The sequence below is a fragment of the Natator depressus genome, chromosome 26 (genome assembly GCF_965152275.1).
Source record: "Natator depressus isolate rNatDep1 chromosome 26, rNatDep2.hap1, whole genome shotgun sequence".
In the NCBI taxonomy this organism is placed as follows: domain Eukaryota; kingdom Metazoa; phylum Chordata; order Testudines; family Cheloniidae; genus Natator; species Natator depressus.
The window spans coordinates 16,120,790-16,132,571 of NC_134259.1; the positions used below are offsets into that span (position 1 = coordinate 16,120,790).

The 11,782-nt window shown below is 51.1% G+C and overlaps 1 protein-coding gene across 1 annotated transcript; it reads left to right on the top strand.

The window, feature by feature from the left end:
- The first annotated feature begins 7,636 nt into the window (after positions 1–7,636).
- On the top strand, positions 7,637–11,435 carry PPIA (peptidylprolyl isomerase A). Its single transcript, XM_074940022.1, has 5 exons — positions 7,637–7,761; positions 9,861–9,891; positions 10,040–10,128; positions 10,429–10,601; positions 11,108–11,435. The coding sequence occupies exons 1-5, from the start codon at positions 7,690–7,692 to the stop codon at positions 11,241–11,243; spliced, it is 501 nt and encodes a 166-aa protein (XP_074796123.1). The 5' UTR covers positions 7,637–7,689; the 3' UTR covers positions 11,244–11,435.
- The last annotated feature ends 347 nt before the right edge of the window (positions 11,436–11,782 follow it).

Consider the following 11,782-nt stretch of genomic DNA (forward strand, 5'->3'; position numbering starts at 1 on the left):
ATATTAGAAAAAACTGTTTCACTAGAAAGGTGATGAAGCACTGGAATACCTTAGGGAGGTGGTGGAATCTCCATCCTTAGAGGTTTTTAAGGCCCGGTTGTACAAAGCCCTGGCTGAGATGATTTAGCTGGAGTTGGTCCTGCTTTGAGCAGGGGGTTGGACTAGATGACCTCCTGAGGTCTCTTCCAACCCTAATTTTCTATGATTCTATGATTCAATCTGCCTCCTGAGAGGGGCTGGTGCAACAGCCTCATGCAGTGGCGTAAAGGGCAGCTCGGGCCAAAGCCTGGCTTCTAGATCAGATTAAATGCAAACACCAGACACGCACTCACCTGGAAACACACAGCCAAGCTCCTTCCTTAAGCTCCCCCTCCCATAACCCACCTTCCCCAGCACTGTGTACGTCCCACCTAGAGATGGGGCCAGACTCTGCTCCTAGTGCCCCCTATGCAAACTGCTGGAGTCTATGGGACCTCCCTAGGCTCCCCCTCTGATATTGAGGCCATGTGTTGTGGGCTGCCCTGCACCAGAGGAGAGCCAGTGTAGGTACCAGCTGCTACAGGCTGACCTCCCTGGGATCTCTGACCCACTCCTTCTGCTGTCTCCCAAGTGGGCGGGATGTCACTAGGTGTCCAACTGGGATGGGATGAGGAGAGGGGGCACAGATTAAATGGCACCCACGGAGCCATGCCTGTCTCTTGGGGCAGGATGGACCCCATGAGCCACGAGGAGGTGGTTCCCGCTGTGATCCTGCCTCCAGTTTTCTGGTGATGCCGCATCCAGGATGCTGCTGTCCAGCAGCCTCAGCCCCAGCGAGGACAGGAAAGGCCTTTAGCGCATTCCATGCCCACTGCTGCTACTCATTAGCTACAGTGATCCAGAGATGCTCCCTGCCCATGTGCAGCTCTCTGAGTGCTCACCCCCCAGATTCTCCCAATGAGTCAATGCTATGGCATCCAATCTGACTGCAGGTAATGTAACCTTAGGCCCCAGCATGGCACCTGCTCCCAGCCATGTTCGTTCTGTCTTCATATCGCTCCGGTTTCGGTAGGAGGGAAGCAGTAGCAGCAGGATCGTAGGGCAGCAGCCAAAGGGCATGCACGGACCCCTGCCACACAGCTCACGGCCAGCACAGCCACCGCACACCCCAAGGCATACAGACATGCCACCTGGCCCAGCGATGGCACATTGCAGGCTGGGTCTTATAGACACCAAGGATGCCAATTAGGTGGCAGTTAGCATGTAATTAAATTAATATGTGTAAAGGAGACGGAGGCCACAGGCTCTTGTGTGGGCAAAGCTTGGAGAAGGCATTAAATGATTTAGGTCAATTAATACCAAGGGGGTTGGGAGGATCTTTGGAGGTTGTTTTATTGAGGGCGTGACTCCCACTGCTTCCCCCTCCCATCTCCAGACCTTGGCAAGCCTTTGGAACGAGAAGCATTCCTGTCCTTTCGCGGCTTGCTAACAGGCATGCTTGGGGGAGCTCAGTTTCCCTCGCCCTTTGCCAAACAAAATGCACTGCTCTCTGCCAGATCTAGCAATAGGTTTGCTCTGTGCTGTCAGCTCACCCGCAAATGAACTGCCTTCCGAGCCCACCAGCCATGACACTGCAGACCTGCGCAAGAGAGCTAAAGTGTGAATCTGAGCTGTAATCGGGTGGATCTAGACACCAAATTGTCTCCAAATTCATCTCCTAACAGTTCTGAATCATATGCAGTAGCTTTATATCCCGCAGGTCTGTAACCCATGGTCAGGTCTAGCACAAAGCAGCCCATTTCTTGGAAAGAAGGTGTGTTTTTCCCAAAAGACACCCTCGTATGATTCCTCCTGAGTGAAGCTGCCTAGCAGTTTGCATCGTCTTTCCACTTCAGTGGGGTGTACTGCAGCTGTCCAATGCCCTGGGGGTATGAGCGAGCCTCCCAGCTGGGGTTGACAGACTTGGGCTAGTGGGGCTCAGAGCAGTGCTCTAAAAATAGCAGCGTAGACAGCGCTTGGACGTTGCAGCTCTGACTGGAGCTCTGGCTCTGAAGCCCACCCCCTGCCTAGACTTCAGAGCCCAGAGCTCCAGGTCTGAGCACACATTTATTGCAACCAGTGAGAGTGGAGGGGGCCGGCAGCTCCCAAAATCAGGCCATCACTGAGTCACTCTGTGATGCTGCTCAGAGGAGTAAAGCATTCTGGGAGGGAATGTGACATCTCAGTGTTCATTTTTCATCAAGATGCAGAAATCCTTAGGGGAGCGTCCAGAAACCTCTGGGCATCTCTGTGTTGTATTGGGGCAGGAGGGTTCCCTTTCCACAGCATGTCTGCTGAGTGCCCGCTCCCTGTGTCCTTATTAATACAGGTGTTTGCAGGAAAATCATCCCCTGCGCTCCTCTCTGGATGGGGATGATTAATTATTGCTAATAATACACTGTGATTAAACTGTCAAGCATGGAGCTTCAAAGATAAATCAGCAACCGCAGGTCCCTTTCCCCAACCAGCTTGCTGCTTAAATTAGACACAACAGTGTGTGGGCAGGTTTCTCTTCCCCCTGCTCCTTCCCCAAATGCAAGGTCTGACTCAGATTCCAGAGGTGAAAAAAAAAACCCAAACCTCAAGAGCTTAAGGAAAAATCCCAGGTTTGTTCTGGAAGATACAACTGTGCCTATTGGTTCACCCCACCCCAGAGCTGGAGAGACAGAAATTTCAATGCATCTAAACACGCCAGTGGTGTTCCAACATCCTGGGTCATGGGGACGTATTCAAGAGGCCATGGCCCACTCCATGGCCCACTCCATTCAAAAATCTCCTTTATTCCTACCTCCAAGCCCCCATCCACATGCTTCATGCCTTATCCCATGGGTTCTCAGCCTGATACTTCAAGCTGGGTTCACTTTCAGCCCCTCAGTGTGTTAGTTATATCAGTTTAAGACTGCCTTAGACACAAAGGGCCTGATTCCAACCTTACATGGATTTTACCCGACTTCAGTGGAGTTACTGCTGAATTCTACAGGTACGAGACCAGAATGAGGCCCCCAGGGGACCAAATTCACATGACGTGGGTAAGGGGAAAAGAGTGTAAAACTAAGGGAGCATGACTCTAGCACCTTGTGGGAAGAAGGTGTAGATTACTGGGCTCATCACCTCTGTATTTGGCCCAGCTAGTCCCAGCTGCTTAGGTGTATCAGGAGGGTCTGCTCAACAATGACTTTGGCCACCAGACTCCCAGCTGCCCTCAGTTATAGTCATGCAATTTAAGTGGGGTTGCCACGGGCTCATATGGGCAGAATCTGGCCACCAGCATTTAAGGAGCTGCTGATTTCTTCTCTGGGCTCACTTGGCAACAGAAACATGAAGAGGTCAGGCTGCTACTGTCCCCTTCCTTTGCAAACCCAGTCGTAGTGCTGTTGGACTGGCTCGTGGCCTCAGACCAGGCCTATGCTTTACGCACCTCCAGCTGCATAACACACTAGCCTGGGCCTTGGCAGACAGGATTCAATTCCAGGTGTAGACTTCTCAGGTAAATTATGTCACGCCTCATGCCTCAGTTTCCCCTCTGTGCAATGGAGGCTCTCAGATGCTCTGGAAATGGAGTCCATAGAAGTGCTGTACATGGGGTTAGAGTGGTGCTGAAGGTCCTCAGCCCATGGGTCTAGGGTGCTGTCATTAGACACCTGTGTTTGAAATCTTTGCCTCATTTTCACCTGCTGTTGTTATTCATGGGTTGTCCCTTGCAAGTTGGAAGTCGAAATCAGTTTCCAGGCCAGATCATTCTTCTCCCCACTGTGGAGACAGACTGGACCCATGTCTGTCTTCAGTCACCCCTACACCACCACCGACTTCCTTCCTTGGTGTGTTACTGTGGGGCACTCACAAGGGCTCAGCGCATTCCGGGCCAGAATTCCCAAGAGGTCCAGCACCCAGTTGGTCTCTAAGTGGGGGTAGGATTCTCTGTGGTTCTTGGTGGGCACTGGACCCTTGGGCAAGCCGGCCACCAATGGTATATTATTGCAGTGTTGCTCATTAGGGCTAAACTGCTGGCCATGCACATTTATTATAGAGGCCACCCCCAGGCAGAGGGACTTGGGCTAGAACCATTGTCACTCTGCTCCAAAAAACCCCAGGCCTCCACCATCTGAACTCTTGGAGAAAGGTTCTAGTCGCGGGTCCCTTCTGCTCCCTGTGGGCCCAGTAGCGAGCCAGCACTAACTCCTAGCAGGCAAAGCTGGACCTCAGGAGCCCAGGTTCATGGAGAGCAAACCCAGCAGCCAGCCACCAAACTGCAACAAATGCACTTGCTGCAGCCAGCGACCCCGGGAGGCAGGGCACCACCCTATTGGCACAGGCCCCACCACTGGAACTTGCAACGCCCTTATGGAAGAGGGAGGGACTGGAGACAGAAAGTGTCACTTTCGGCATTCAGCCAAGGGCTCCCTGTGCTCCAGTCCATGGTGGCCTACTGACAGCTGCCAGGCTAGTGCTTTACTCCAAGCAACGGGAGCCCAGCACATCTCAGGGTGGCTGCGATGGGACCTCAGCCGGGAGAGCAGCTTAGGGCACAGACAGGACTGGGCGAGCAGGTTCTACATGTTTCTTTTTCACCAAACTTGGGGGAGGCGAAGGCGTCACAGCTGAACAACAGCACCCACAGTCTCTTGACTTGGCTCCCATGGCCTTTGCTCCACACTCTCTCTCCCCTTTAGATTTTCTTTTCCTCAGTTAATTCCTATTTCACTCTCACTGGGGGTTTTCTCCCTTGATCGCTGCTCCCTGCCCACTGGTAGCACCAGTGCCAGCAGACATTTCCATGCAAGGCCTCCACGAAGAGCTGCCTGCTTGGTGAGGGACACGTAGAGATACTTGGCCTGGATGACTCTGTGGGTTAAAAATGACCTGGGGGGTGAAGTACCTGAATGTGATGAAGGAAGGAAGGGTAGTCCCATGGACACTTGCATGGTTCATAGGAAGCCTGTGCTACTGAGTGAGCCCGAGCATGGATCATGGGCCAGATGTGTAGAGGTGCTCAATGTTCACAAAACTAGCTGAGGGGTGCTCTGAATGTCAGACACTATCTCCTAGTTGTTTTATGGTTGGCATTACCATCCTCACAGAAAAAAAAGCCCTTTTCACTTCCTCAGGTTCTATAAAGAAGGCCTGAAAGGCTTTATTATTATTATTTATTTTATTGCTTGGTTTTTTGCCTTAGGTATGTCAGGCCTGTCACGCAGTGGAGGAATAGACCCCTGGCAGGAATGCCCTGAGATAATGGTATTTCGGAGGAAAGCAACAAACAGAATTTTCCAGATTGCTAAAGGCAGGCTACCCATAGTGGGTCCTTTAGGTCAGGGTCCAAAGGAAGTTATTGACTCATGGAAGGATCCACAATGTAGTTAATGCTAGGCAGTATAGCCCAGTGGATAGGACTCTGGACTGGGACTCAATCTGGGTCCAATTCCCAGTTGTGTCACTGGACTGCTCAGTGACCTTGGGCAAGTCCCGTCTCGCCCTGTGCCTCAGTTTCCCCATCTGTAAAATGGGGGTAATATTCTGTTTTAGCAAAGAACCTTTCTCCAAACTGTCGCTCAGGTGTTGGAGTTAAGTGAGTGTTAATGAAAAACAAACATATCAAATAAAAATCTCATCCATTCTCAGTTGGTCAGGGCACACTTGCATGATGGGTCTGGTATCATGATCCTACCAGGTACTCGTAAAGATAACTAAAGGCCCATCTGCTGAATTAGGGGAACAGCTCAGGATTTGTTCACGCAACTAACCATTTTGCACAAATACTTGCATGTGTGGGCTATGCAAATTTCAAACAGCTGCTCCAGCATGATTTGCACACGCAGCTGAGGCCAAAAATGCCTCACAGAAACAGAGCAAAATCTTTCATCACACCCAAAATATGAATAAATAAATCAACAGGGCCATTCCCCTGGTCTTCTTCCCACCTCTGTGCCCCTTCCTTCCAAATGTCTGTCTAGTCCCATCACTCATTCCACAGTCCTACTGTGCCATGGCCCACTCCATTCAGGAATCTCCTTTATTCCTATCTCCAAGCCCCCATCCGCATGCTTCATGCCTTATCCCATGGGTTCTCAGCCTGCATGGTCATGAAGAGGTCCCAGAGGAGTTAGCATTTCTAACTGGGATGGGGGGGGGCGCAAGGAGGGCCACCCGTGCTGCAGCAGGTAACCTGGGGGGGGGGCACAGGGGAACCACTCTCCGCCCCAGCTCACCTCCGCCTCCCTGGGCCTGAGTGGGAAGCCGCCGCCTGCTTCTCAGCCCTCCCAGGCTTCCCGCACGAGCAGCTGATTCGCGGGAAGCCGGGGGAGGGGGCGGAGAAGCAGAGCGGGGCCGCGCATTCAGGGGAGGAGGCAGAGCGGAGGTGAGCTAGGGCCGGGTGCGGGGCGGGGAGCTCTGCACCCACCAAACTTTTCCCGTGGGTGCTCTGGGTCTGGAGCACCCACAGAGTCGGTGCCTAAGGTGCCACTTTTGATGTGATCAGTGGGGGGAGCAGCCGCTCCCCCTGCTCCCCCCTAGCTACGCTCCCCCGCCCCTAGGAGCCAGAGGGACCTGCCAGATGCTTCCTGGGAGCTGCCCCAGGTAAGCAATGCCGGGACTCCCCACCTCGCCCCCCCCGGCAGGTCCCTCTGGCTCTTAGGAGTGGGGTGGGCACCCACTATGGTGGCCCACAAGACTCTCCTGCCCAATACTGGGGGCAGTCGGGGGATAGGGAAGGGGGGTGGATGGGGCAGGGGTCGGGGGGGGGGCGTCAAGGAACACTGGGGGTTGGATGGGGCAGGAATCCCCGGGGGCTGGGGGTGGGCCACGACCCCCTCGTGGGGTGAGGAGGTGAACCAGTTGTTAAGGTTTTGGCATCTCATCACTGGTGGTATCTGTACAAGGTCCCATCTGTACAAGGGTGGTAATGACCTTGAGGGGGGTTACAGTTCCTGGGTGGGGAGGTGCTATGTGAATGTCAGGAAGTCTCATGAATACCTTATTAGATGTAGAGGCCATGCCACTCAGGAGGTTACACACAATTTGTATCCGCACAGTCCCAGCTCCCCCCCCCCCCACCATTCCTGCCCCCAATCCCAGCCCACCCCTTGTCCTCCCAATCCCAGTCCAATCCCTCATTTCCAACCCCACAGCCTAACCCCTAGTCCCATATCCCTAATCTCACCACCCAAATCCAGCCCCCCATTCCCACCCCAGCCCCTTTTCCAGATCCGCCCTCCTATTTTCACCCCAGCCCCTTCCCCCAAATCCCAGTCCCCCACACTCACCCCAACCCCTTCCCCCAAATCCCAGCCCCCCCACATTCGCATTCTACCTCCCAAAAAAATCGCATTCCACCCCAATTCCATCCTCCCTCCCATCCCCCAACCCCCATCTCCTCGCAGCCCCACCCTGTGCAGCGCCGCAGTGCGCATGCCCATCATCTCCCTCCTGCTTCTCAGCAGGCACCGCCTTACCCGAGCGCGCGCGCTGTCGCGGCCCCTCCCCATAACAGCGATTGGCTGAGAGAGCCCTCACTCGCTGGCGCCACGGGCGGCGATTGGCAGCAGCCGGCGGGCGGGCGGGCGGAGTGGCGACTATATAAACTCGGGGTGGGGAGGGTTCTCTTTCCGCTGCGCCGCACTCGCTGTTGAGGAGGAGCTGCTACCCGCCCGAGCCCCCCCTCTCACTCGACGCGCTATGGCCGCCAACCCCATCGTGTTCTTCGATATCGCCGCCAACGATGAGCCGCTGGGGCGCGTCACCTTCGAGGTATTTGGGGGTGGGGAGGTCCCGCGAGTGGCCCGGCGGCGCCATTTCCTGGCAAGAGCACGAGGCCATTTTGGGCGGGAGGGGCTCGCGCGCGGTGAAGGGAGCCGGCCGGCGGCGCGCGCGGGCGCTCGAGCGGGAGGGAGCGCGCGCCTCGTGGCCGCGGTGGGCTCCACGTGGCTGAGGCCGCCCGGTGCGCAACCAGCTGTCCCCGGGAAGCGGGGGAAGCCGGGAGCGCTCCCCGCCTCCGCAGGGAGGCCGCCCTGCAGGCGGCATGCTGTGCCGGCCCCACCCCGCGCCGTATCGGGCGGGATCGTGGCGGCGGCCCCTCCTCCGCTGCTATCCCCTCTGCAATGAGGCCGTTGCGGTGGGGGCGGCGCTCGCCTTTCTCCGGAATCCGCATCGCCGCGCTGGTCAGCCTGCCCGTTTTCTGGTTTGCTATCTAAACCGTTAAGCTTCAGACTTAAATGCTTTCTTGTGCCGTAAAAAGAAAGGACTGCGGTTTTCCAGGCGGTTTTGGAATATGCCGTAGTTGCTGGGACTCAAAGCTGCTCATACGCTCGCTGACCGTGCCCTTGATAAAGGGCTCATGGTCGCTAATTATCCCACGCTGTAATTGAAGCCCCATCGCCATAGCAGCATGCTGCTCTCCAGACAAAAAGTCCCTCTCCAGGTCCTGCATATCCTAGCTCTAAAGCCCCTTTTAGCGGCGAAAGGGATGTCCTTAATGCTGCAGTGGGATTCTCCAGTCCATTATTTTGCTTTCGGTACTTTTGAAGGTGAAGACATACTCTAGTCCCCAAGCTCTTACATCCAGTATCCATTCACTTTACTGTTAATAGTTAAATCAGAAATCATGGAATGGCGGTTACAGTACTTTGCACCCAAGGTCTCCATACTAGCTAAACTACTTTCTTGTATAACTGCTCCTCATTTTGGGTAAGAAACGTCACATACTGTGACTTTTCTAGAGGTGAGGTGTGAAAAGGATAATAAGCTTTATTGATTCAGACATTTTTTTAACATGTAAGGAAGGGCTTATGTGGTATTGAGCAGAGAGCAAATGTCTGTGTGTGTGTGTGGGGGGGGAGGTAATGGTTTTTGTGGACTACTGTGAAGACCACCAATTTTCTGTAGCAGTACCTTTCATCAGGGCAACAAAGCACACTGCAGATTTTAAGCAAACCAGAGTTCAGACTTGTAAGTGCTCTGACAATTGTACTCCATTAATCATTGGAGTTTGATTGCCAAACTTGAAATTAATAGTAACCAAAAGACATGATTACATAAATCAGATTCTTGACTCCTTAGCATGCTTGTCCCAGTGGTTGAGTGTGGCTGAGAATAAGCTTTGAGCAAGACTTTCTAACTGGTCTCATTAACCACCCAAATAACTTTCCTTTTGGAGCATAAAGGCCTCCCCTATGAACAGGTGTATAAGTGAATAAACTGTAGTCAACAGGACAGTGCAGTCTTTGCCCAAGGACTCCATTTTGTCTGAGTCCCGCTGACACATTCCAGTCTGACAGAAAAAATAGTGGAAACCCACTGCTGCTTCTCCAGCACAGTACTGTACCAGGAAATGAGCCTGGCTTAATAATAACCCTTCTAATCTTGCAGTTGGACCAAGCATATACTGTCTTTTATAAAACTCAGCTTCATAAAAGATGATGCTGAATCTTGTGAATGAATTTAATAATGGAGTCTAATCCTTGTTCCAGCTGCAAGATTCTCCTCATATAAGGAGGAGCTGGTGGCAAAAGCCATGGAACATGATCTCTGTTGGATTTCATTGTGTAAGCAGTTAGCATGCTGCTAAATAGAACTGAGAAGTAAAGCATAGCTTACAGAATCCTGGATTGCATTTAAAGAAAATTTCAATGCCATGTAGACTTCTGTCATGGGATTCAAGTGATGGAATCTAGCCATAGCACAACTTGTATTCAACAAACTACAGACACTGCAAGATTCTCCCATAAATAGTTATGATGTAGTAACTGAACTCCTGATACAGTATGCTGATTTATTTCTCCTGTTTTAGTAGTTGGCAAACCAACAGTCTTTAAGCAAAATTACTTAACTGATTCTCTTCTCTTCTACAGCTGTTTGCAGACAAGGTTCCAAAGACTGCAGGTTTGTAAAAACCACTCAGGTTCATGACGACTGCAGTGCAGTCTTCAGTTTACTTTTTATTGACAATAAATTTGAAATTTTTACCCAGATGTTTGACAATGGGTGTTCCTATAAATACCATCTGGTAATGACTGTCTTAAATTGGCAGAGAACTTCCGTGCCCTGACCACTGGGGAGAAAGGATTTGGTTACAAGGGGTCCTGCTTTCACAGAATCATTCCTGGATTCATGTGCCAGGTATACATCACTGACTTTCTTACTACTTGGTTATGGCATCATTCAGTAGTTTTTTTTGTAGCTCCTAGACTTTTTTCTTTGAAACAGTAGAAGTGTTTCTGCAATTTTATAGTACTGTCTTGCTTAGGGGCCCAAGACTTACAGTAAACAGGCCAGAAGGTTTTGTGCCTGATTGAATAAAGGGGTGGCTTTGATTTTTATCTGGTAGCTTTAGCAGCAGTTTTGTATAGATTAGAAGTCTGCCTGACTGATTAAAGGGTGGGCATCGCTGTGTTTCACTTGCAGTGCTTTTTTTTGCAGGGTGGTGACTTTACATGCCATAATGGAACAGGTGGCAAATCCATTTATGGTGAGAAGTTTGCTGATGAGAACTTCATCCTGTCCCACACAGGTCCTGGCATCTTGTCTATGGCAAATGCTGGCCCCAATACAAATGGATCGCAGTTCTTCATCTGCACTACTAAGACTGAATGGTAAGTACTGTTGGAATCTGTACTCTTCACTCATCTCTAAATTTACTCAATATAACCCTAAAAGGTGTTACCTTTCCCATAGCCCTCTAATGCATTGGCTAATAATTCTAGTGTAGTGTGGCCTGTCTATAGAACATACTGTTCCTGTGATCCTTATCAGTGAACCTAATGAAACCTCAAACAGTTCTGGTCTCAAGGCCTCTGTGTAGTGAGGCGTCATTGAGCACTAAACTACAGTTGCTCTAACAGTGCCCAGAAACAAGTGTGTAATCCCCCAGATACCCTTAATTTGTCAGCTACAAGGGGAATATTTCCTGTCTGGTGGCTCACTTTTCCATTGAGCATGATGGGAGGTTGGTAACTTCTATAGTAAAAACTGAGTACTAACAAGGTTGCTGATTATACAAGCTTCCTGAAATTAGTGGTTTAATACAGTAGGCCACAAACAAGTAAGACTGGTGCTTCTCAGCAACATGATCCCATAAAACATGTGTTTTTTATCTTAGGTTGGATGGGAAGCATGTTGTCTTTGGCCGTGTCAAAGATGGGATGAAGGTGGTGGAGGCAATGTCTAGCCTTGGATCAAGAGAGGGCAAAACAAAGAAGAAGGTCACCATTTCTAACTGTGGGCAGCTGTCATAAAATTCCTTTCTGTCTTAACCAACCATTCCTTCTGTAGCTGGGGCTAACATACCATGGTGTGATTTAGCCCTCCTGTAATCCTTGGGTTCCTGACTTACTGCTGCATTTCTATTGGGTTTCATTTCCCCTACCTTCAAGTCTAGCTGGACTGCAGAGTTAAGTTTATGAAATAAAACAAGCTGAACCACATGAGTTTTCTTTTTTTATAAGGAAATCTTCTTAGGGCACTTGTGTAGCAATCATGTGTTTTCCTAAGAGCGGCAAGGAATCCTCTTCTCTGAAGAAGAGTAGATTGGCTACTACAACTGTTACATGGTATCAGTAGCTAGGTTTCTAAAACTGTCCTACAGGGATTCCTTTAGGGAAACCCCTAGATTAAAACTGTTTTGGAAGCCTCTGTAGCTTAGTGTAGATGACCTGTCCCAGCAGCATGGGAGTTCACTTGGCAAGCATCCACTGTAATACTCTTAGCCATTCATTCTGTAGTGGCCTTAAGCAGGGGTTTTAAGGGTAAAATGTGGCTAGAAACAACCACTGAT